This window comes from Macrotis lagotis, chromosome 1 (assembly GCF_037893015.1).
Source record: "Macrotis lagotis isolate mMagLag1 chromosome 1, bilby.v1.9.chrom.fasta, whole genome shotgun sequence".
Lineage (NCBI taxonomy): Eukaryota > Metazoa > Chordata > Mammalia > Peramelemorphia > Peramelidae > Macrotis > Macrotis lagotis.
In genome coordinates, this window is record NC_133658.1 from 765,755,252 (window position 1) to 765,782,585 (window position 27,334).

Here is a 27,334-nt window from a genome sequence, read left to right on the forward strand (position 1 = left end):
CTTTTGTGTGAGAGGTGAAGTCAGAATGGTAATAATGGGTATGAGTGATCCAAATCTTCCTCTTATATCCTAGCTGAGAGCAATTGTGTTTTGCATTTTGTTTTCTACTTTTCCTAGGCATAAAATCCAAGCATCTACAGATCCAGAGGAGTTTGAAGGCTGAAATTCATAATATACTTATAATGAACTTAGGTAGTTTTGATTCATTAAAGAAATTTTCTGTGTGGCATAGCCTGACTTCACATATGCACAAGATATTATCATGTGGTATATCTATTATTAGTGGACTAACAATGTGGCCACTTGGGGCGGGGGGAGGGGAAGAACATACTCTGGAAACTAGTTACCAAAGAGTATTTTCTGTAACACAAGGACACAGATATTTCTGGTCACTGCATATGACAGTGTTAATGAGATGATATTTTATTATCTGTCCCTTGAAGATAAATGAATGATGCTCCTTATAGTGGGAGAGCTGTTTCTACCCTTGCTGTAAACTGGTTAGCTAATTTGATTAAGGTATTCTGTTAATGTCATCTATCTACTAATCATGGCACACTATAACACACTATAGACTATAGAATTATGATTTCAGAAGAAGTCTGATAAAGTAGATAGATTATTAAGAATTAGAGCAGCAGTTCTTAAATGTTTTTGTGCTATGGACCCCTTTGACATTCTGATGATGCTTGTGGGTTTCTTCTCAGAAAATAGTTTTAACTACATAAGAAGAAATCCAATTATACATCTTTTATCCATTTTATAAAGATATAATTTTTTTCAAAGGGACCATGGGCTTGGATAAGATGAATAATTCCTAACTTAGACTAAGGAAGATATGAAATAAGTTCTAGCCTCAGGATCTTACCAAAAGTAAATAGGCAAGATAGCTTCAGTTTGCTCATCTGTAAATGAAGATAATAATGTCACTTACTTCACAGGATTGCTGAGAGAATCAAATGAGATAATATATACAAATATTAAAGGGTAAAATAAATATTAACTAATATGATTATCTAGTTAAATGGATATCATACAGAGGGTAATAAGGAGATGCATGGTGGTTATATGTAGTCTGTAAGACATAACCAGGGATCAGGGAAAATCTGATAAAAAAGAAGATGGATTGATCACATAACAAAAATGAGGTAAACATGAGCCTCCATTGGAATTCTCAGAGTATTAGAAGGTCTCCAAAACATTGTTTGACCTTCTATGAACATGTGTCATACAGAAGGGGCAGACATGAATGCGTTGCCAACAGGATAATGGGAGAGAATATTAGAATTTTAGAGGATCTGCTCAAAAGAAAAGGGCCATAGTTTTGAGTCCCAATGATGTCCATTAGTCTTACTCAGAGAAAAACTTCATTACTCTTCTTATTCTTCCAGAATTAGCCATCCTTCACCTCTATCATATTACTGTCATAGGCATCTGGGGACAGGGTGGGGAACTGGAGGAACTGTGATTTAGTATAGATCTGCTGCAACTCCAGGAAAAAAATAGCTCAGAGTTCATGCCCTCCTTGAATCAATAGAATCATCTTGGTATGTGAGTTTTGAAGGTCTTCTTTTCGGTTTCATGTTTATACAGAACTGAATTGTTTCATGACAATGAAACAGCTTTCATCATGACAGTCTTGTGAGGTTGTCACAACTTTTAGGTTGTATAATTTATTTACTTCGGAGCCTTCCTCTAGGAAAAACAGATTATGACCTTCTAGAGATGGCTTTTAAGAATTGATGTAGCAAAAAAAGGAAAAAGAAGAAAAAAATCATAACTCTGTGGCCAATCTATTTATGAACCTCTCTGAATTTACCCAAGTTGATTCTTAGGCAATTGATATGAGAAGGCAGAATCATGCAGTGCATAGTCCTGTAACTTGGAATAAGAAAATTTGAGTTTCAATCCTACCCCAGACATTTACTAGTTGTGTGACCCTGGGCAAATCACTTAATCCCTAGGTGCCTCATTTATCTCATCTGCAAATTGCATTGTGAGGGTTAGACTTGAGGGGCACTGAGACCTCTTCCATCTCTAAATCTATGTCACAATGAGTCCATGGCATGAAATCCATCACTTGGCCTTTTACAAAACCTGCTACAGTTTGACCTCCACTGGCTTAGCCAGGGTCACTTCTGCAATATAGAAAGGTCTTAGAGTAAGGCTTTTAGTAGGGTAGATAGTGCCTGTGATATTATCATTATTATTCTCATTTTACAGATAAGATCATTTAAATTCAGAGAAGTTAAGTGATTTCTTCACCAAATCACAACTACTATGTAGCATCAAACCCAAGCCTTCTGACTTCAGGTCGAGTGCTCTGTCTTCTGTTTCCATTTATGAAATTATAACTATATATACATATACATATATATATATACATATATATGTATATATATAATGGAGATAGCAATACTTGTGATATTGTGATGTCTAGGTTAAGGGGAACATGAAAAACTACAGAAGTTCAGTAATTAGAATCATAAAGAGTTAATGTCTAGTCTTAGAGAGTTGCCTGTCTCACTGAGCCATTAGATGACTTGTCTTTGCTATTGTTCAAGTGTTTTCAGTCATGTCCAACTCTTTTTTGACCTCATTTGGGGTTTTCTTGACAGAGATACTAGAGTAGTTTGCCAATTCCTTCTCCAGCTCATTTTACAGATGAGAAAACTGAGGCAAACAGGGTTAAGTGACTTGCCCAGGATCACACAGCTAAAAGTGTCTGAGGCCAGATTTTAATTCAGGAAACTCTGGGCCTGGCACTCTGTCCCCTGTGCCATCTAACTGTCCCAGGTAACTTGTCTAGGACCACACAGTAGTAGTATGCATAGCAGATTTTAACCTTAGTTTGCCTGACTCTGAACAATCCACTGCACAACATTGACTCATATTATTACAAAGTGAATTTTTTCATCCTCCTCCACTTCCTTAATCAAGTAAAGGTACTTTAGAGGTCATCTAGTCCCACACTTTTGTTTTTTATATACAAGACAATCAGATAAAGCCCATATAGATGAACTAACAAGTAGGTAGTGTGTCTAACAGGAAAGAGCCTTAGATTTTATAAACCAAAGCTCTATCTCCTAATCTTAGCTATGATAAGGAATAGTTAAAAGTCTAAAATCATATTGTTTGATACTTTTACTTTTCTTGGTCTCAATTTTCTCATCTGTAAATGAGAAAATATAAATAAGTGGAATTACAATCTGAAAATATAATTAAAAATATCTGTACAAATTTTTTTATAGCAATATAAAATGTAATTACATATAGAGAGCAACAACCTTAAAATTTAACAATAGGGTAATGACCAAATATATTGTGGGAAAAGAATATAATAAAATACTATAGTGTGATTAGGATATATATATATATATATATATATATATGTATATGTATATAGATAGATAGATGAGGTAAATGAAGCAACCAGAAAAGGTCTGTATGAAGAATAGAAAGTCAGAAAAAAAGCAGAACTAAAAGGATAGAGTGCCCAGTAGCCATGATTAAGAATGAATAGATGGAAAATCTTTTGGAAAGTGATCTACATAACTATTTTTGATTTGCACAACAACCTGGGAGGTAAAGGCACTATTATTACCTCCATTTTATGCATGAGGAAACTGAGACAAACAGAGCTTAAATGACTTCCCAGGTTCACATAGATAGTTGGTAGTAGAGTTGTATTCAAATATAATTATATTGTACTGTATTCAATATAATTATATAAGTCATTTTGTTTTTTGGTCTGTTTTCTTTTGTAACACGGAAACCATGTTTTATATGACATTAAGTATAATCTATATCAAGTAACTTACTTTCTCAAGGAGCAAGAAGAAAGGGGAGGAAAAGATAGAATTTAGAACTCAAAAAACACATCTGAAAAATTGTTTTTATATATAATTACGAAAAAATAAATTAACCCCCCAAATATTATATGTAAAATATGTACATATATAAAGATGATCTGACATTCAGTTCTACATGACATTCTATAGCACATTCATATACACATATGCATATGAAAACATACATATCAAACATCCTATTAAAAATATTGGAATTTTAAATGAAATTTTCTTGATACCTTTTGCTATTTTTAACATCATCATAGTGTCCTCCTACTATTTCCTGTCATAGAATGCCATTCCATATAACAAACAATTTTTTAAAGACATAAAAGAGGAAAACCAAAAAAAAAAAAATCAGCATAACTGATCAATACATTGAAAAAGTCTGAAAACATAGGCAATGTGAAGCATTTGTTAACTTTCTATCTTCCTGAATGGGTGGACTAGGGGTGTCTTCTCATAGGACTTTATTCAAGTCATGTATTTCTCATAATTTTACCACATTCACTTTGTATTTTATGTGCGTGTGTGGTTATTCCCATTTACCTTATTGTACTTGTGGTTTTGTTAGCTTAGTTTATTTTATTTTATATCTATTTATATAATCTTTTCCATGCTTCTTTGTATTGATTACATTCTTTATTTCTTAAAGTTCAGTTATGTTCCATTATATTCATGTAGCTCCCCAACTGATGAGCATTTACTTTGTTTCCAATTCTTTGCTGTCACAAAAAGTCATGTTACAAATATTTTGGTCAATTTGAAGACTTTCTTCTTATTAATAGCTTCCTTGGGGTATAAACCCAATATTAGTATCTCTGGGTCAGAAGATGTGGACATTTTGATCACTTTTTTGCATAATTCCAAATTGTTTTTGAAAATTATTGTTTCAATTCACACTTCATCAATGATATTTAGTGTATCTATCATTCTACAACACAATTCAACATTAATTATTGCCATTTTGGGTCATCTTTGTAATTTGCTGGACATCAAATCAAACCTCAGCATTATTTTGATTTTTATATCTCTTATTTGTGATTAGGAGCATTTTTTTTGATGCAGTTGTGAATACATTGCAATTCCTCTTTTGAAAAATGGTTCATATCTTGTAATCAATCTTATATCACCAGGCCTACATTCACATAGTAGTTGTTTATATATCTTGGATACAATAGCTTTAACTAAATTTTGATACAAAGATTTCCCCCATTCAACTGCTTCAGTTCTAATGCTAAGAACATTAATTTTGTCTTTGTAGAAACTTTCCAATTTCAAGAACTCGAAGTTATCTATTTCATCTTATGTACTTGCCTCTTTCTCTTGATTGGTTAGGAATGCATCTCCTGTCCATAAGATATATGAGAGGTATATGATTGACTTTTAATTTTTTTAATATTGAAGCCACATATTGATTTAGTATGCATTGTCAAATATGGTTGGTCTAAGATGTTGGTCTAAGCTCCATTTCTGCCAGACTGCTTTCCAATTTCCTCAGTAACTTTTTACCAGATAGAGAATTCTTCCTTAGGTAATTTGTGTTTTCTGTTTTTATTAAACACTGAGTTATTGAGTTCCATCACTTCGGGTTCCCTCTTGTCTAGTTTGTTCCATTGATTTATGCCTATATTTTAATAAAAATCCAGATAATTTTGATGATTGTTGTTTTTTTAATTTAGAAAGTCTGGAAATTCTTTCCCTGCCTTTGTCACTACTTCTTTTCACCATTTTCCTTGATGTGCTAGAACTTTTTATAATATATATATAATATTAACTTTTAATTCAAGTGAATAACACTCTTTCTTCTCTCTCCCCAATTACCTTAGGTGTGTGTGAGTGGGTGTATATGTGTGTGTATAGTATATATGTATGTATACATTTATACATACTCACATACATAAATGTTTAAATGCACATATGTGAATATGTGTGTGTGTATATATATATATATAATAAACAACATAGTATAGTATTTGCTTTAGATACTTGCTAGTTGTATGAATCTAAACCTGTCATTTAACCTCTTTGTGCCTTAACTTCTTCAACTGCAAAATACAGGGGGATTGGATATGATGAGCTCAAAAATCCATTCCAGTCCTCCATCTTGGATTCTATTATCCATAAACCTATGATCTTTGATCCCAGGTTGTCTATCCCAATAGAATGGGAGGAACCATTTAACTTCTGTCTATGTAGCCCTAGCAGCAAGTCTAGTGCCTGAAAAATGTGTGTTGATTAATAGTCTTGTACTTAGCATTATCAAATGGGGATAAGAGGAGAAAAAGAGTCAAGTAGAACTCCAATATAGTGAGAAAAAGACTTGGTGTGAAGGAGGTGGGGTTTAGATTTGGACACTGTTACTAGTTCTGGGCGACCTTGTAGTCAGTCAAATAGCATTTAGTGTGAGGCTCTGTACGAAATGATAGTGACACAAAGAAAGCCAAAAAGAAAACTCAAAAGTATTCACTGTCTAATGGAAGACACTGTACAACAACTATGAACAAACAAAAGAGGATAAAAAGGGAAACAGTGAAGGCTCTAAGATTAAGCAGGATTGGAAAAGACTTCTTGCAGAAGCCTTAATTGGGCCCTGAAGGAAGCCAGGGAAACTAGGAGGAGGAAATGGAAAGGAAGAGTTCCAGGCATGAGCATATCTAAGGAAAATGCTCAGACAGGAATTGAGTGTCATAGGAGAACAGCAAAGAAACCAATGCTAGTGGTTCATAGAGTTGGGGGGAATCTGTAAGTTGTAAGAAGACTGGAGGTTGGGCATCAGGCTATGAAGGATTTTGAGTGTTAATCATGATTTTTATATGTGATTCTGGAGATGTTAGGGAGGCACTAGATTTTATGGACTCTGTGTGTGTGTGTATATGTGTGTGTGTGTGTAAGATCACCTTTAAGAAGGATCAATTGAACAACTGAATAGAAGGTAGATTGGAGTGGGGAGAGAATTGTAGCAAGGAGACCAATCAGTGTACAAACCATTTACTCTCTTTTGGCCTCAGTTTATTTAAGTATAAAATGAGAAGATAAGAGTGAATATCCTTTAAGGTATCCTCCAGTATTAAATCCTATTATTTCAGAAGTAGATGGGTGACAGCATTCCACTTTTGGAAAGAGAACACAGATCTTAGAACAACATGTCAGTGAAAAAATAAAGTGAGGTTTAGTTGTAGAAGAGAGTAAAAGAGGGACCTATTCCTGTTGGAGACTTCACTAGATTGCAACCTCTCTATCAGAGTTTAGAGAAATGATTGGGATGAAATATAAATTGAGTGCATTTGTATTTCTGTCCAGGTCTGTAGCTTAGATTTTCTATGGAACCTAGAGTCCAAAAGAGGAAATAGTATTGAAGAAATGTGCCACTAAATACCAGAATGTGGGGGTATAAGTAGAAAAAAGGAGATGAGATTCAGGGAGGGGTACAGTAGCATGTCTATGGTGTTTAGAATTTTGCCATCACTTGGCTTCCTTAGTCTTTGATTTCTTCATTTGTAAATGGTGCATTGGATTAAATGGTATCCCTAACAACTCTTCTCAGAAGTCTGTATGGGTTCAAGGTCATATGTTTGTACTGCCCTGGGATCCAGACTCAGTTTACCACAGAATATGAAAAGTGGAGCTCTATTCTAGCCTCCTTTCTGCTGAGCTCACCTCCTCTTTCTCATCTGAAGAGAGTAGCACTAGTGTGGGATGTAGAGTGGTCACGAACTCTTTGTACATGGTGACTATTTAACCAGAAAATGATTATATTCCTGAAATAATCCCTAACCCTTGAAGAGCATTTGGAAGAATTAATTCCCTCTTTTGTATGTTTACTTTCTGGTTTAGGAGACTTATCTGACAAGTTGCTCATAGAAGACTTCCATTGACAGAATGGACCTTGGTGAAAAATGGATTTTGGAGGAAGGTCATAGGTTGGCTCATTCTGGAATGCATCATTTTGCAAGTTCAAAGGCAGGTAGGGTGACTTTCCACTTGCCTAATCCACCTACTATCTTCTCTTTTTCTATTCATGTTATTCTAGTGCTCAACTCTCAATCAGAGGTTCTTAAACATTTTTGGATTGTGGACTCCTTTGACAATTTGTTTCTATTTCTTTTGAAATGTTTAAAATAAAATGTGTAGGACTAAACAAGGAAACAATTATGTTGAAGTACGATTATAATTTTTTTTTTAAAGTTTACAGACTTCAAGTTAAGAACATTTGTTCAGGTTCCAACATAAAGCAAGGAAAGAATAAGAGTAGGGTTGGAGTCAGAAGATCTTTATTGATCCATTTCATAACTATTGGACTGAGAACATCATAGAAATGATTTAAATCCCTAGTTTTCTCATCTTCAAGATAAAAGTGATTATACTTGCCTGATCTGCCCTATAGCATTTTTATGAGGAAAACATATTAGATCTAATTAAGGGTTGTGTGACATTGATTAGAGAGCTGGTCTTGGAGTCAGAATCCTTTCTCTGTCACTTACTGGTTGTGTAATTCTGGGCAAGTCACTTAATCTCTCAGTGCTCTAGAGACTAGACAATTCTCTAAAAATCTGTCCTTCAAAGGTGTCAACTAGCATTGGAAGAAGACATTTAACACCAAGATCTCCCTAGCTCAGTGAAATCATTGTTCTAGTTTTTTGTTTTTAAGATGATATGGTATCATGCAGGTAAGTTATTGAAACTTTGAGTCTCAGTTTCAACAATTACAAAATGTAGATAATAATAATCATCTAGACAGCTGGTGTTGCAATGGTTAGGATACTAAACTTGGAGTTAGAAAAATCTGAATTCAAATTCAGTTTTTGTCACTTCCTAGCTGTGTGACTCTGTCATAGTATAAACCTTTATCTGTTTCAGTTTCCTTATAAATAAAAGGAGAATAACAATAGTATCTAGCTCTTAGTGTTATAAAGATAAAATGAAATAATATTTATAAAAATAAAAAGCTTCACATACCTTAAAACACTTCAGAAAAGCCAGCTATTATTATTACTATTTCAAAGAGTTGTTGGAAACATCAAATGATATTATACATATATATATAATATGTGTATCTATAGCTATAATTTGTATATAATATGTAGTTCTATAAAGAACTAAATGTTTTTGTTTTTATTCAGTTGCTTCAGTTATGATCCATCTAGGGTTTTGGGGGCAAAAATTCTTGAGAGGTTTGCCATTTTCTTCTCCAACTCATTTTAAAGATAAGAAAATGGAGGTAAACAGGGTTACATGGTTTGTCCAGGGTCACATAACTAATAAGTATCTGAGACCATATTTGAAATTGGATCCTCACTCCAATGCCAGCACTCAGTTCACTGTTCAATCTGGCTGCCTATAATATATGTGATACCTAGATATCTATTTCTCTATGATAGCTAGATGATAGACAGACAGACAGACAGGTAGTTAGATAGATAGATATGTGTATCTGAAGCTCTTCTCAGAAATGACCTTCCAGGTATTTTGCCAAAAGAGTTGAGAGGGTCTCTTGTAGGTTGTAGTGCTGAACTATTTCCCTCGAATCAGCTTTTCATTTGTGGGAAAAAGGTACTCTCAGGAAAAGGCTATAAGATTCTATTGTCTGTAGGACATCATCTCTGGGAATAGAAGCGCTTGACTGTTAAGAATGTTAGAGAAGCACCATGTTGGCTGAAGAAAAGAGATATGGGATTTAGGGAGTCAAAGGCACATGACTGTGCCACTAATGATGATGATGATGTTGATAATGATAGTTAACATTTATATAGCACCTACTTTGCACCCAATGCTTTACAATTATCTAATTTGGTCATCACAATAATCCTGGGAGGTAGATGCTATTATTATCATCCCCACTGTTGTTGTTGAGTTGTTCTCAATCATGTCCAACTCTTTGCGACCCCATTTGGGGTTTCTTGGCAAAGATAAAATTTTTCCATTTCCTTCTCCAGTTCATTTTACAGATGAGTAAACTGAGGCAAACAAGGTTAAGTTACTTTCCCGGTGTCACATAGTTAATAAGTGTATGAGGTTGGATTTGAACTCAGGAAGATGCATTTTTCTGACTCCAGGCTTGACACTATCCACTGGGCCAACTATTGGCTCGATTTTATAGATGAAGAAACTGAGATAAACAGAGGCCCAGAGTTGTATAGTTAGTAAATGTCTAAGATTGGTTTTGAACTGAGGTCTTTCTGAATTCAGGTCCAGTGTTCTTCCACTGCCACCTAGTTGCTCTCACTCACTATATGACACTAGACAGATCACTTCATTTCTTGAGGGTTCAGTTTCTTCATCAGTGAAAATGAGAAAATTAGAGTAGAGTCTCCAAGGTTCCTCCCAGATCTAAAAATCCTTTGATTATATGAAAACTTAAGCACCCAGAAGGTCAATGACTTACCCAAGGCCATATGACCAACCTCTGTTTTTCATTACTTCCTTGACCCATAAACCTTATCCTCTCTCTAAAGTTGTGCCACTCTGTTGGCAGGTTCCTCTCTTTAATATAAAGAAAATAATACCTGTCTTAACCAGCTCACAGGGTTATTTTGAAGATAAAGTGAGATAATTAACAGTTATAAAATACTTCAAAAAGCCAAGTACATAAAATAAATATGAGGCTATCCTTATAACTTTTAGTCATTATAATAGCCATGGTGGAACAATGCCTTCTAGAGCCTACCCTTCTGCTTTTCCTTTCTTCCACTGAAGCATTCTTTAGTTGACTCCAAGCATGCCACTGACCCTATTACTTACTGCTCCGTAGAACCAAACTCTTGGTATGAGCCTACCAACTGCTTGGAGCCTTCATTGGGGCCCACTGGCTAAAGCCCCACAGTGTAGGTGCTCTAGGGCTCAGGATGCACTTTATAAGCTGGTAAACAAACTCCTACCTGTAATCACTATAGCTACTCCCAAAAGATTAGCCTACACTCCTACCTGGAAAGTTCTAAGGCTTCTGTTACATGTGCAGTCTAGTCAAAAAGCATTTATAAAGTATTTTCTGTGTGTCAGTCTCTTTGCTAAGTGCTGGGTAGACAAATATAAGTTTAAATAAAAAGACAGTCCTTGGCCTCCAAAAGTTTGCATTCTAATGGTAAGAAGAAACCTAAAATAGGGCTGGTCAAGAGAATGAGTTTTTATCTTTGAGTCTCTGGGAGACCAGAGATCTCATATTGGATCTAGGGGCCTAGTCAGATCAGACCAACAAGGGACCTAAACCCATCTATAAAACCTTTTGCTAATAATAATGTGGTCCTGAGGTCCCACTTAGTCAAATGCAACATGAGAGTTTCTTATCTTAAATATGAGTGATATGTCAGTTGGTTTCTCAACTTTATTATGAACAGATCTCAGTAACCAGTAACATCACTAATACATCATGCCAAAGTTCTACCTTTACCACTCAAAACTTGGCTTTAATATCATTCCACTTATAATATTCCATATAAGAAATTTGCTGCACTTTACTCCCCTGCAATCCCTTCTACAAGCCAATTTGTAATTTCATAGTTAAGCATGTATATGCTTATATAGCACTATTCCATTTAAGTACCTAGTAATTGCTGCTTAAATATTGTAGGAAAAAGCTACTTCTTAGTCAAGAGTCATTCCTCACTTATCACCCTTTCTCAACTTCCTTATTCCAATCAGTTGCCATTTCTCATTGCTTTCTTTTCCATGTCTCTCACATCTGTTTTCTTTTCTCTACTAACATGACCACCACCACCCTAGTTAAAGTCCTCATCACCTCTCATCTTTATTGCTGCTGTAGCATCCATTTTCCACATAGTTATTTAAGTGAAAATCCTAAAGCAATGGACATCTCATTTCTCTTTTCAAGAAACACTGGTGCTCCCTATTGTCTCTTAGGAGGGGAAAATTATACATTCCTCTTTAACATTTAAAGTCCTTCCAAATCTGGCTTTATCCTTTCTTGAAAAAAATTATTTCAATTAATAAACACTTGATGTCTCTCCCCCCCATCCCTCAGGAGAAAGAAGAAAAACAAAATACTTGTATATTTGAATTCAAGGGAAAAATTTCCTACAATGACTATATCCAAAAATGTAGGTTTCATTCTGAATCTTGCATCCATCATCTCTCTGACAGGAGGTGGGCTGCATCTTCATCACTGACTCTTGAATCAATTGGACAGATCACTTTATCTAGATCTAAACTCCAAGCCTTCATTTTCAGTTGTCTATTGGACATCTCAAACTGGATTTCCTGGGATATCTTAAACTCAATGCATTTAAAATTGAATTCGTTAACTTTCCCCTAAAGCCTCCTTTTCCCAGGGTACTTTCCAGGGTACCATCATCTTTCCAGTCACTCAGGCTTGCAGCTATAGGGTCATCCTTGACTTTTCATTCTCATCCCAACTATATCCAATCTTTTTTCCAATTCTTGCTGATTTTTATCTTTGTAATAAGTTTATAATATGCTCCCTTTTCTGCTCTGATATTGCTAATACCCTTGTCCTTGTCATCTCTTGTCTAGACCACTGCAAAATTTTTCTACTTGTTCTCTTTGCTTTGAGTTTTTGTGTGCTCCAGGTATTCTCCACTCATCTTTTAAAGTTATCTTCCTAAAGCACAGGTCTCACCATGTCATGTCCTCCACCCCAACCCCTCCCACCCCTATCACCACCTATTCAAATAACATTGGTTTCCTATCACATAGTGTTTTCCAGGAACAAATAAAGAAGTCTTCTGTTTGACTTTAAAAGTCCTTCATACTTGGTCCCTTTTTCCTTTCCAATCTTCACATACCTATTCCCTTCCTTATACTGTGAGATCTAGTGACTCAGGCCTCCTAGTTGTTCCTCCAACAAAATTCTCCATCTTAATTAACTCTGTGCATTTTCAAAGGGTAGCTCTCTTGTTCTTGAATGCTTTCCATCCTTATCTCTGTTTCCTGACTTTCTTGACTTCCTGCAAGCCCCAGCTAAAAATCTCACCTTCAGCAAGAAACCTTTCCTGATCCTCCTTATGTTGGTGCCTTCCTTCTGAGATTGTTTCCAATTTATCTTCAATATAACTTGTTTGTCTGTAGCTGTTTGCTTGCACAAGCTTCCCCATTAGACTATGAGCTATTTGAGAGCAGGTCTGTTTTTGACTTTCTTTATATTTTAGCACTTAGCATAGTTTTTAACAAGTACTTGTTTGATTTGATCAGGTTTTTTAAGTCTCTTAAGGTTGTTTGACTGTTAACATATGAATTCTTCTCCTGCGATTTCATTCTGCATCCCTTTATCTCAGGTTTTTTTGACTATTTTAACTATATTTTTTCAGCATTTCTTATAGAACATTAGCATTACCTTCATAGACTTTCTCATTTGAGAAGTCATTTCTCAATTGCATGGCATTCCCCTTTAACTTTCTTGCTACTACATAAAGAATCACTAAAATATTTTTATACATATGAATCCTTTTATTCTTTCTTTGATCGCTTGGAATTATAGACCTAGTAATAGTATTTCTAGGATTTACAATCAAAAGAGATGTACAATCAAAAGGGATGTTTAGTTTAATGATTTTGGAAGTATAGTTGCAAATTGTTTTCTGGAATGGATAGACCAATCCATAATTCCATTAACAATGCACTATTGCCCTCCAGAAAGAGACCCCCAGGATTAAAACTCCAAGGGCTATAATAGCCAAATTCCAGAACCCTCAAATAAAGGAGAGAATATTGCAAACAACAACAAAAAAATTCAAATATAAAGGGAACACAATTAGACTAACACAGGACCTATTTTCCTCAACACTGAAGGTTCAAAAGAGCTGGAATAACATAATTTGGAGAGCTAAGGACCTGGGATTGCAACTCAGAATGGACTACCCTGCAAAACCCAGCATATACTGTCAGGGGGAAAGATGGATGTTTAATGAAATAGAGGACTTCCAGAATTTCCTGACACAAAGACCAGAACTGAACAGAGAATTCAATCACTAAATACATGACTGAAGAGTTGCATATAAAAAGGTAAATGAAAAGGGGACTGAAAAAAACAAAACTTTTAAACAAATGTTGGTCGACTATCAAATTTTATACAACCCTACAAGGGAAGATATAACACTTCTAATTCTTTAGAACTTTACTTCTCTAAGTATGATTGGAGGGTAGACTATAATTAAAGAGAATGAACCTAAAGGATATGGGTATAATTGGGTCTTGTCTCTCAATTGAAGAGGTCCAAGATAACATCACTATGTTTTGAGACAAAAAGCCCTGAAAAAAAGCAGGGGTGTTAACTTTAACTTAAGTGTCTGATTATACTTTGACTCACTTTAATCACAAGGTGATTAATGAGGGCATCATAAACTGCAAAGACCTGAGACAATGTCTCTGTTACTTAACAATCATCTGTGAAGTTCTCAGGTGAGACCTCCAGAGCTTCCCAGTATTTAGAGTTCTTCAAGATTCTTACAGTTAATTAGATCAGCATCCCAGTGCTTTACTTAACAAGGAGTTGAGTACCCTGGGTGGGGAGGGGAGGGTAAAGTGAAAAAGGAAATAGCCTTGCTTTACTTAACAAGGTGTTAGTTCCTTGGGTGGAGAGGGGAGGAGTAAAGTGTGGAAGAAAATAGCCTAGGGAGAGGGGCAGAAATAGTTCAAGAAATGATAGGGGCTTCAGGTGATTCTTTGGCTTGTGAGGAGGATTGTGTGTACTTGAAAAATATTTGAAAAAAGGGGGTAAGGTAAAAAATGATTATAATTATAATTTAATGCAATTTGAGTCAATGCTGCTTATCAAGCAATCAAGTAAACAATCTGTGATGATATCTTGATAATAATAGGAGCTTATCTAGCAATCAAATAATGGAACTGTGATTAATGATATCTAATTAATAATATTAGGAGGATAAATAACACCAAGGGAAAAGGCACAAAGATTTATGATTTTAGAGGGAAAGAAGAGAGAATGTGAATGCTGAGTAAATTCTATTCAATAGATTCAGCCCAGTGAGGGAATAAAAAAAAACAACGCACCAGTGTACCTTTTCCTACAGATACTCCAGTATTTGTCATTTTCCTTTTTTTTGTCTTTGTCAATCTGATTACCATGAAATAGAAACTCAAAGATGATTTAATGTACATTTATTTTTCTTTTGGTAGTGTGGGAGCATTTCTTCACATAGTTTAGAATGATTTCACATTACTCCCTTACTCCTCTATGTTCCAGTCAAATGAACCGTTCTAATTATAGAGCATTCTTATAAAACATTGTCCTTTATCTTTTGGCCTAAAATTGTCCCTGTCTATTCTATATGAAGAGGTTTTTTGACTATATTTGACTATATTTCTTCATATTTGCTCTTGTAATTCCTATGGTCCTTCAAGAATCATGTTGACTCAAGATATCTTTCCTGATTCTCTTGTTGTTAGTGTCTACCCTTTGAAATTATACTTTTTTTCTTCCTATTTTATGTTTACTTGATTGTGTATATGTTGTCTTCCTCCCTCCTCCTCCCCTCAATTGCATGGATACTATTTTAGGGCAGAAACTTTCAACTTTTTTTTCTTTTCTTTTGTATCTCCAGTGAGAAGCACAAATCCTGTACGTGCTTAACAAATGTTTATTCAATTGAATTAAATAAAAATGGTTCTGTATCATAATTACAGAATGTCAGAGGCAGAGTGACCCTAGAGGTATCTAGTTATACTTTTTCATTTTATAGAAGATGAAATTGAAACCCTGAGAAATGAAATGTGTTATCCAAAATCATGTAGTTAGTAATAGATTCAAGCTTTGAATCTATATATTCTATGTCAATCCCACTGGAATGATAAATTGTGATTCTTTGTTTAACATGTGCAGATCTCACCCAGTCTCACACATCCAACAGTTAAAGAATTTTACAGCTAAATGGAGTTTAATAGGCCTTTAATACCACACTGTCTTTTTACCTCTTCCAGTGTGCCCAGGGCTATTTGGGACTCTGTCAAGATTTTCATTATTGGTTATTTTCATGGAAAGTAGAAAATAATCTTCATAAGGCAGAAAAAGAAACTAAATAGATGTTGTCCCAGTGTCTGAACTGTCATCCTCTTGAAGTCAAATTCTCCTACAGTCACCACAATAAATGACTCAAAATGGCTCTGGTCCACCTATTTTTGCTATATCCACCTCCTAATGTTTTCCCCATCCTCAACATGGTTCATACCAGCTATTCTGTCTCTTAGTTCACATTTTCTATCTTCGTCCTCTCTCCCAGTTGCATGGATACTACTTTAGGGCAGAAACTTTCAACTTTTTTCTTTTCTTTTTCTATCTTCAGTGCCAAGTACAAAACCAGTAGGTGCTTAACAAATGTTTATTCAATTGAATTAAATTAAAATGGTTTTGTATCATAATTACAGAATGTCAGAGGCAGAGCAACCTTAGAGGTAACTAGTTACATTCTTTCTTTTTATAGAAGATGAAATCAAAACCCTGAGAAATGAAATGTGTTACTCAAAATCTCTACCCAACATTTCTACTGAGAGACCAGAATAACTTCTAGAAATCTCAGGAACACTGGGCTTTTGTGCCTTTCCTCTAAGTAACTTCAGGGATATTCATTCTGAGAGATATTCATTGTGAATGAGTCTGCTCTGGGTGCCATTAAAATGGAAGTCTTCAAAACTAGCCCAAGCAAAATCAGGAGCAAAATCCCCATGATGTCTGATGGCTAGGTGGAGACTCCAAAGGAAAATCCCTCTACTACTCCCTCTCCCTATCCTTATAAAAATGAAAAAAAAAAAACAGTGCCCCCTATCATTCCTCCCTTCACCCCCAGTACTTGGGCAAATTGTCTTTTGTAATAAGTCTGTTAACAACTCATTAATCATTTGTGTCTTGACTCCACTCACCATTCCTATGTCTTCCCAGACAAAAGCATCTGTCTCTGAGCATTGTCCTCACTCTCCCCCGCCTCCCCCAATATATATTATCTTTCCCTTTAGAATGTTAAGTTCCTTGAGGTGAGGGTAAGGACTGTCTGGTCTCTTGTATTCAGACCTTTAGCATGTAGTTAAAACTTTATAAATGCTTTTTCATTTTTTCATTACTTCAACCCTGTGTTTTCTGGGATTCTCTTTTAAGGAACTTAATCATTAATTTCTCTTGGAATTTTCTCCTGCTGATCTTGTGGATTCCTAATAAGTTTCAGTTCTATTCATTTTGATATTCTGTGTGCGTGTGTGTGTGTGTGTGTGTGTGTGTGTGTGTGTGTGTGTAAATGTGCTAATGGAAGAGTTCCGCTACATAGTCATAAGAGATGTTATTCAGTTTCTGTGGGTGTTTTTCAGCAAATATATCTTTGGGAATTTTCTTTGCCTTTTAGTGCCATCAGTGACTTGTACCATGAATATTGCATATCTTCAAAATACTTTAGAAACAAAATTTTTATGAACTTGATTTTGTAGATACTCAAAACACCACCAATTCAAATGAGTCATGTATAGTATGTAGCTGTCTGCTCAGTATAGAGAGTTATGAAAAATGAAAATTTATATTATTTATCAACAATGGCATGTGTGTGTGTTTGTGAATGTGCAAATAGTAGGTCCCATAGAGCAAGACAGCAAATTATCCTTGTCTATACAAAAAGCACAAACATTTGTAAATATGTACATCTGTGTCCTGGCTCTACCACTTAATAACTCTGTGGTGATAGTTAAATCGTTTAACTTTTCTGAGTCTCAATTTCCTCATCTGTATAAATGAAATAATAATAACACCTACCTCATAAGGTTATTGTGAAGATCAAAGGTAATAATAGATATAAGCATGTTGTAAACCTTAAAATGCAGTACTATATCTAAAGAACAGCAGCTGGGTCTTGGTGAGTTTTGACCTCAGGGCAATTTCAGATCACATCTGTTCTATCCCTATTCATATACATATATATATATATATATATACATACACATGGACATGGACATTTACGTAGATATTCAAAGGTCAAAATAAAACTCCTATTAACACCATCTTTGGAATGTTGAATAATGTTTAACATTATTACTTGCTTTCATAGGTAAATTACCCATCCCTGTTGTAAGCCCCATGATCTCTATATTAGGGCATGTTTATATGTCTCTCTATATATAAACATACATAGTTTGTATAAATATATCATGCATATGTGCATGAACATAAGAGTAGAGATTTCTTTTAGAAGAAAAGATCATCTAGTTCAACACAATAACAGTAATAATAATGAGAAGCAGTGCTGTGTGTGCCTTGGAACTAACCTTGGAACTAGGTTCATTTCTTGGGTCTGACCTATTGTCTGAGTGATCCTGAGAAAGTTACTTAAGCTCTCATGTCCATAAGTTGCAGAGAGAAGGCAGTTACTTAATCTACCTGTGCAGAGCAGTCTTTAGAAAATTAGAAAAGAAAAAGAGCAGTAAAGTGACTTGTCCAGTATCCTTCTATCTGAATTCTGGCAAGATGAATGAGTGTAAGATGATGATAAAATAATGATAACGATTATGATGATAGCTAACATTTTTATGGCATTTTATAGTTTACAACTTGCTTTAAATCAACAACCCCATGAGGTAGGTATTATTATTCCAATTATACAGATGAGGAAATTGAGACTCAGCAAAGTAAATGTTTTACCTATCACCACATAGTTGCTAAATGGTAGAGCCTGGACACAGATGTACATATTTACAAATGTTTATGCTTTGTGTCTGGACAAAGATAATCTGCTGTATTGATCTATGAGACCTTCCATTTTTACATTCACAAATACACATATGCCATTGTTGACAAGTAATATAAATGTTCATTTTTCATAATTCTCTGTACTGAGCACAAAACTATCTATACCTTCATTATCATTTAAATTTGTAATATTCTGAGTATCTATAAAATTGAGTTCATAAAAATGTTGTTTCTAAAGTATTTTGAAGATATGCCTAATTACTGACTCCTATATATGAGTAGATTGTGTATATATATATATATATATATATAATATACACACATATATGTATACACATACATATACATATAATCAAAGGTAAAAGATCAAAAGAATGTAACTCTTTTTAACAACACCTTTAGAATGTTGAATAATATTTAACATCTATTTGTTTTCCTAGGTAAGTCAGCATCTATAAAGTTCTTTACTCTTATTCAGTTGTTTTCAGCTACATCTGACTCTTTTTGACCCCATTTGGAGTTTTATTGCAAGGATACTAGAGTGGTTTGCCATTTTCTTATCCAGTTCATTTTACAGATAAGGAAATGAGGCAAACAAAATTCAATGACATGTCCAAGGTCACATGGGTAACAAACGTCTAAGGCCAGATTTGGATTCAGGAAGATTCTAGGTCTGGAGTTCTATTCACTGTGCCACCTAGCTGCCCTGTATAAGGTTCAGAAATTTATTATTTTACAGTGAGCTAGACTTGAATTTGGTTTAAGCTTATGATTACAGCTAGGAAAAGAAAAGATTTTTTGACCCTGAGTTGTGCCTATTATTAATCATGACCAGTTTTGTCCTTGTGTAAGGGCCACATTTCAGTTACTTGTGTTGGTTAATGTCATCCAAATCCCCATATTAACTATCTTGGAGTTCAGGTATATATATTATACATTTTTATATATAGATATGCAGATATATCTCTATATATATCAGCTGAACACACTACTCACATTATAACTTAATATAGCTATCCATGTGATCAGCAAATTTATTTATACTGTCCATATATAATATGCTTTTTGCTTTGTGTTAGAGGTTACAAAGCTTAAGTTTGCAGCTTGTCTTTCTCTCTGATTGAAAATGACCGCTGGGGTGGCTAGGTGGTGTAGTGGATAAAGGACTGGCCTTGGAGTCAGGAGTACCTGGGTTCAAATCCGGTCTCAGACACTTAATAATCACCTAGCTTTGTGGCCTTGGGCAAGCCACTTAACCCCATTGCCTTGCAAAAAAAAACCTAAAAAAAAAAATAAGCACCTTACTCCCAGTTCTCATATAACACACTGGTCTGTCTACAACTCTGGCTTTTCAGTTGTCCACATAATCTGAAGTGATTTTTTTTTATTATCCCCCCCACACACCCATAGAAATCTTAAGACATTTCTTCTCTCTGTCTTGCTTCAAATCACTTTGCTGCTTGGGAAATTTTCTTTCACCACTTTTATGGTTGATCTTGTGAAAGGTTCTAGTTCAAGGAAGTCTGTGGAATGTGACCAGTTAGTGTTGGCCAGATGTGTTTGAAAATTCCAATTGTCCTGGATCTTTGGAGCAACCATAAAAGGGGGGGGAAATGTAAACAGAAGGAATTTTTTTTCTTTGGCATTTTTCAAGGGTGTCTTCTAAAGGGTCACTGTCTTTCATGGAAAACATTTTAAAACATTACTTTTCCTTACATGTATTTTGTTTCTTAGAACTTCAAACACACACATACACACACAAAAGATATAAATGCTGAGGTTGGAGAGTTGGCAGATTATGACATATATATATATATATATATATATGTATAAATTCAACAGACCATTTAGTACATTTAAATCATAAGAGAAGGGGAAAGGTTTTGAACAGTCATAGGTTTCTCATTTTGTTGTTGCTATCATTGTTTCATTATTAGTCATGTTTGAGTTTTCATGACCCAATTTAGATTTTTTTCTTGGTAAAGATGCTGAAATGATTTGCCATTTCCTTCTTTAGTTCATTTTATAGATGAGGAAACTAAGGCAAACGGGGTCAAGTGAATTGCCCAGGGTCACACAGCTAGTAGTCATCTGAGGCTCTGAACACAGGTCCTTCTGATTTCAAGGTTGGCAGTTTATCTACCAGGAAAAGGCGATCCAAATTGCTAAAGTGACATGTGAGCCTAAATCTAGATCTGGAGGTGATCTCAGGAAGTATCTAATCCAAAGCCCTTGTTTTATAAATGGGGTAAGAGAAATCAAAATAGGTCATGATTTGAACATGTCCATATAGCTAGTTAGGGACTGTATTGGAATGAGAATCTAGGTCATCTGCCAGGGGTCTACTGGAAAATGTTTACACTAACATTTTTACTAATATTTTCTCCATTCTACTTTCTTAAGTCACACTAAATATTCAACAAAAAGCCCAACTTGTAGCTCTTGTCAATTTTTGAGGAATGTGTGCACTGGAAACTTAATAACTATTTCTAAAGAGTCAAAGTGAATTAACTTCATCACATTCCTCCCTGAATACTACTACAATAGTCATTGTCCATCATCATCATCATTGTCATTTTCATAATTATAATTGTTATCTTTGTCATCATCATTATTACCAACATTTATAGAGAGCTTTAAAGTTTGCAAATTGGTTTCCATACATTTTCTCACTGTACCAGGAGATAAGCTATTCAATAAGAAATCTGAAGCTCAGAGAAATTAAGAGAGTTGGCTGAGATAATACAGAATATAAGAGGCAGGGTTGGAATTTAGGTCTTAGGACTTCATGTTCAGCAATTTATGCATTTTTGAACATTGACTGAATTTCACACTTTCATGTGTAAAGAAATAATTCCTATGCAGACCTTTGGTTAGGAGAGTAAGGTTGAACAAGTGATCAGCATGGATCACTGAAATGTAGTTGTTACATAATTAGTCTGCAAGATTAAAAAAAAGTTTAGTCATATATTTCAATAGCAGCAAAGTTTTTTGCCTTTTATAATTAACAGAGTATTTTATTTGATTTCACTCAATGGATTAAATTCAGTGTAAGTTGGAATTGTGTGATTTTTCTCTGCAGGTATGCTTTTTGTGTGTATATTTGGAATAGTTCTTCATGGTGATTCATGTCCTCTTCTCTATCTTGTGACTTCTATCTTGTCAAAGTTTCCCCTTTATTTATTTCCCTTTTGGCCTAATGTTGAATTGAGATTTCTTTGAATCCTCTGTTTTCTGTGGTATTTGATTGTAGCAATTCTGATGGGGAGCCTGGGCAATTAGACACTTGTATGTATTTCATAGAGCTCTTGGCTTGTGTGGTCAGTCTCTTCTGCATTGTTAAATGGGATTTATAAAATGACCCTCGCTTGTGATATTGGTAGGCTTATAGGAATGAAACCTTGGCAGGCATGCTTCCTGGTTGATAAAAACCTTTTCTTCATTTTTCTTTATTTTTATTTTTGGCTCAAGAGAATTATTTTTTTCCAAGCTAGCTATAGTTAGTTGTTATTATGAATAAGCACACTTTTTTTCTCTTGGAAAATGCAAAATATTTGAAGTTATTTGAGTCTGAGCTTTCATTTCAGTGAAAGAATGTAGCAATGCTTTCTTTTCCTTTTGACCCTTTATGGATTGATGAGACTAGGAAGGAAAATAGTGATCCTGAAGAGATCCTGCCTTAAGAGTTATATAGTACGATTGGCTAGGTGGTGCAGTGGATAGAGCACCAGCCCTGGAGTCAGGAGTACCTGAGTTCAAATTCAGCCTCAGACACTTAATAGTTACCTAGCTGTGTGGCCTTGGGCAAACCACTTAACCCCATTTGCCTTGCAAAAACCTAAAAAAAAAAAGAGTTATATAGTCTTAGCAGAAGCAAACTCTAAACTCAATAGATAAAAACCCAGAGAATAAATGTCTGCAATAGTTTTATTCATAGAGAGGGTACCCTGTTTTTCTTGTCTTTTAGGGCCAACAAACCCTAAAAGTAATATTAAGGTTAATTATTTACAGTTTTCTTTTGATATATCCTACCTGAAGTTATATCTCTTCCCTGATTATCATTTGTTCACAGAACAGATATTCTCCCCTATTTTTAGAATTGGGTAGAATAGACAAAAGAAGGAAAAGAACAGTTGGGTTTGTATACCTGAAGGGATAACCCCTCTTGAATTAGCTCTATCTTCCCAAAGGCGGGGGTAGGTGAGAGAGACAGTAAACTGTCTTTACTCCAAGGGTACTGACTTGGCAATAAGAGGCAAAATACCTCCACCAAAGAACAATGGAAAGACAGATAGTTAGTTGCTACCATCATAAAAGATTAATGGTCCACATTGTTTCTGTTCTCCCTTGAAATGGTGACTCCAGCTGCCTCAGGATCCTGCAGGAGTTTGTTGATGTCAGTTTGACTTCTACCATCATGGAATCCATTTCTTTGTCTACCATCCCCCCTTCTTTTATGCAGCCAATTTCACAACCATTTTATTCATTGACAGCAGAGATGATGGAAAAGGTTCCCTGGGAAGAAAAGAAAAGAATCCATTGAGTCACAGAACATTGTATTCTGGAGGTGGGGTAGGGGACATTTTCCTACCCTTTGACTTATTGTTGTAATCACTATTATGTTTTTAATAGATGATATTTGTTAAAAAAATTATATGTGCTTTTGAGTTTAAGGATATTCATCACATGTAATTTTGGTCCTTCACAGCCTAGATGTGATCTTTCCTACATATTTTTTTGGGGGGGAAGATATGGGTTAGTAATGAGTCAATGAAAGACAGGAGGATACAATGGAAATAACTGTAGATTTGGAGTTAGATGATCTGGCTTGAAGTCTTCACTTTGCTATTTAATTTCAAAGTTTTAGAGGTGGTTTATACAGAGGTTCTTAACCTGTGAACTTGGCACACACACTATATATATAACACATATATACATATGTACATATATACACATTTACATAGATGTGTTGATATAGATGAACTATATATATATATATGTTATGATAACTATATTTTAATTTAGCTTACATCCTTTATAATTTGCACCATTATGGACTGTAAGGACTGTGTTGTACTAAAAGGAAAACAAAGACCCTGGAGGGAACCTGCCAAGAAATGTACAGTATACCCTGAGGTCCATAGAAAGAAACCAGTTAAGAAATGTCTGCAATATAGTCTTTGTGACACCTTAAAATATTTTTGTTCTATATACTTTAAAAATATTACTTAATTGTTTTAGACTTTTATACACTTAAAGATATTTCTCTGAGAAAAGGGTCCCTAGTAAAATCTTACCAGAGTGCCAAAAGGGTTCACAACATAAGAAAAGTTTAAGAACCTCTGATTTGGTCCCCATTTCTCATTTTAAAGGTGAAGAAACTGAACTCCCTAGAGTCTAAGTGACTTGCTGAAGGGAGGGAATAACAGAATTAGAATTTAAATACAGTTCTCTGACTACAAATTGAATGCTTTTTTCTATTCCTTTCTTCTGTGCATCTTCAATTTATCACCTTTGTTATCTTTGAACCTCAGTAACCTCAACTGTATCATAAAGGATTAGCTTTGAATACCCACATAACCCGAGCAGTGCTCTTATATCTATAATATCTAAAAGGCATAGGGTCATAGAAGTCTCTCCTGTCACCTGGTCTTCTGATTTCATGATTCTAAGCCAAGTCAGGCATTCTTAATGCTGGACTGAGTAGTAGGATTGGGAAGGAACATTTTCCAGAAAACATAGCCACCTGTGTGTATTCTCCTGGAACAGAAGTACATCCTGACCCACTGTATTTATTTGCTCTGCCCTAACAGAAGCTTTGGGAGTAAAATCAGTGGCTGTGCAACCACTAGTCCAGGGGAGTGTAATCTGAGATTCTAGGGAAGGTGCACATTCTTTTCTCTCTCCACTTGAGGGAAGTGTCCAAACCTTCCGGGAGGGAAGAATTAAATGTACAAATAATCCCATCCCAGAAATATATGCAACACAAAGATAAAACAGTATCTCCTTTATCATTTGGGAATGAGGTGTTCTAAAAGAGTGGTTGAAGTTTAATACTCTATCAAAAACAAGGGCCTTTTTAGAAATAAAAAAGAAAAATTTTTTAGCTATTTTGGAAGCTTTCTAAATCTTTCTAAAATGTTATTATGCATTACTGTGGTTCAGTCATTTTTGTTGACTTACATGAAATCCCATTGATAGCAAACATTCTTTCATGCCACCTCTAAGCCCTCACTCTAGATCATTTTCTTTTTCCAAGAAGAGCTCCTGGGCATTTAAAATTTTGCCAGTCAAATTTAGCATCTTTTGAGTCTCTGTCCTCAGGACTTCCCACATTCTGATATTGATGCATGGAAGGACACTGGAACACAGAGTCTCACATAGTCAAGGGCCTGAAACCTCCTCAGGGCATTCCAGCCTCTACTCTAGTACTAATTCTTTCTGTTTTCCCAAAGGTACAAATATCCTATTCCAGGAGTTCTCAAATCATTGGGTTCCACACTGGCCATAACCACATGTTCACTGTCAGTCAGTCACTCTTCCTTACATACATGCCCAACATATAGCACCTCTCTCTGACATAAAATCCAAATCTAATATCATCTCAATCATACAGACCAAAACTATTAACTTTTTTTCTTGATCCATTTTCCTGATTATTACAACCTGCTTTTAGAGTGCTCTGTAGCAAACATGCAGGAGCTACCATCTTGTCCAACCACTCTTGAGAGCATCACAAGAATGTTTTGACATTCTTGTATAGTCCAAGAGGTAACTAACAGTCACAAACAACTCCACAAATGCTCTATCTTCCTTACCCAGAATCTGTACCTCTAGGATTCTCAATCCTCACAAGTAAATAGAATGTAAGTAATCACCACATTAAGAGCAGATTGCATATCTTTTAAACCTTATTTTTAATTTAATTTTAATTTATTTTGGGGGTGTTGGGGTTTCTTTTGCAAGGCAATGGGGTTAAGTGACTTTCCCAAGGTCACACAGCTAGGCAATTAAGTGTCTGAGGTCACATTTGAACTCAGGTCCTACTTACTCCAGGGCTAGTGCTCTATCCACTGCGCCACCTAGCTGCCCCTGAACAGATTGCATATCAAGGTTCATTGGGAAACTATTTTTCCATAAAATCAATGTAGCCCAGGTTAGCCCCCCCCTCAAAAGCCCATTTAACTCATAACTGTCTGGGACACATACTCTTTTATATAACATCAAAAGAGTTACTCCAGATTACTAGCATTGTTTGTTAAATATGCATTAAAAACATTGCAATCAATCAACTGACAATAAGAATCTTCCCCACCTTTCTTCTTCCCTTTTAGGAGCTCCAAAATTCTTGGGTAAATAAACAGACATTCATTAACTGCCTACTATGTGCCGAGCACTGTCTGACCTACATCCTAGAGTCAGTATATCTATATGTGTGTATATGTATGCATGTGAGTGTGTGTGTGTGTGTGTGTGTGTGTGTGTATGTTAGTATAGGAGTAAGAAATGGATTGCCTTTTCCCCAAATATTTATCCAGCTGCATTCAGTTCTATGTCAGATCTTTATGCTGTACAAGTAAAATCAAGAGTTGAAGTAAAGAAGAAGGGAGGTCAGAGTCCCTGGTCATATTTTTTTTTCATTTTGGATGAAGCTTCTTCTTTTTATTCCTTCAATGGGATATTTAAAAATTAGAAGTCTGGCAGGAAGAAAATTGGGCACTGCCTCTACATCTACCAATATGGTAACACATTATCACAGACGAGAATGGGAACTGTGCTTAGGGGCTATCAGTAATAGTTGATGCCCAGAACCTTCTTGATCTTAAGAGACAGATTGGTAGCTAAGATCATTAACTCTCTTGGGCTAGTGATCCCCAAAGGGTGGGAGAGAAGGAGAATGGTATTTTCTATATTTGCTCCTTCAGTCTTTACTTGCCTAATCACCCAATTTGGTGTCCTCACATGGGGTCACAATGAACCATGGCCAGGGCATCCAGAGCTAGGCAGGAACATAGCAATTAGACAAGTAACCAGGGGGCAAAAACAAAAGCTACAGGATGTGTTTGCCCAAGTGATTTGGGCCACTGATCTGGGGTTAGGGGGGGAATTAATGGGAAAAATTTCCACAGTATAGTACGAATAACATTAGGATGCATATATTTTCATTTATATTTATTTGTATATATATATATATTTAGAAGATCTATCATTTCATCAAGTTGAATACATTTTCAATACTGCAGATTGTAGTTTTCTTTGCCTTAATAGATGTTTTTCATGAGCTGTTAAGATAAAAAAAGCAAAAACATACAAATAAAAACCCATCCTCCAAATCATTATTTATAGTTAATTTTAGTTGGACTGGTTCTGAGTGAAGGATACATTGCCACTTTTCCCATCTTTGTAGGTCCTGCTAAAACTTTGGTGCACTATCAAATTCTTAGTTCAGAAAAAATGTTGCATTATGCTTTTTTCATTACCAAGACTTCCCTCTTCTAATAAGCCTTTCCTTAAATTAGAAAAAAATAGCTAAGCAAAACAGATACATTGAAGATGTCTGACAGTAACTCAACATTCAGCACCCATTGCTTATCTTCTTCTTACCAAGAGGTGAAAAAGTAAATTTCATTTTTCATCCATGTAATTACCAATGTCATGGCAATTACATTAATATGAATTCTGATGATCTTAGCATTGTTTTCCTTTTTATTACACTACAATTTATCATTAAGTATGTTGTACTCTTAGTTCTGATTTCTATATGGTTTATCATTGCATTTTATTAGTTTCAATTTAATTCAACAAATATTTTATTAAGTATCTAATATGTTCA

At 35.2% G+C, this 27,334-nt stretch overlaps 1 protein-coding gene across 1 annotated transcript in view; it reads left to right on the forward strand.

The window, feature by feature from the left end:
• AMOTL1 (angiomotin like 1) overlaps positions 1 to 27,334 on the forward strand; it is a 214,382-nt gene that overhangs the window by 19,509 nt on the left and 167,539 nt on the right. Inside the window, exon 2 of the mRNA XM_074216484.1 lies at positions 7,689 to 7,818. Within this exon, the coding sequence (XP_074072585.1) occupies positions 7,734 to 7,818 (85 nt within the window). The 5' untranslated portion in view covers positions 7,689 to 7,733. The remainder of the gene's footprint in view (positions 1 to 7,688; positions 7,819 to 27,334) is intronic.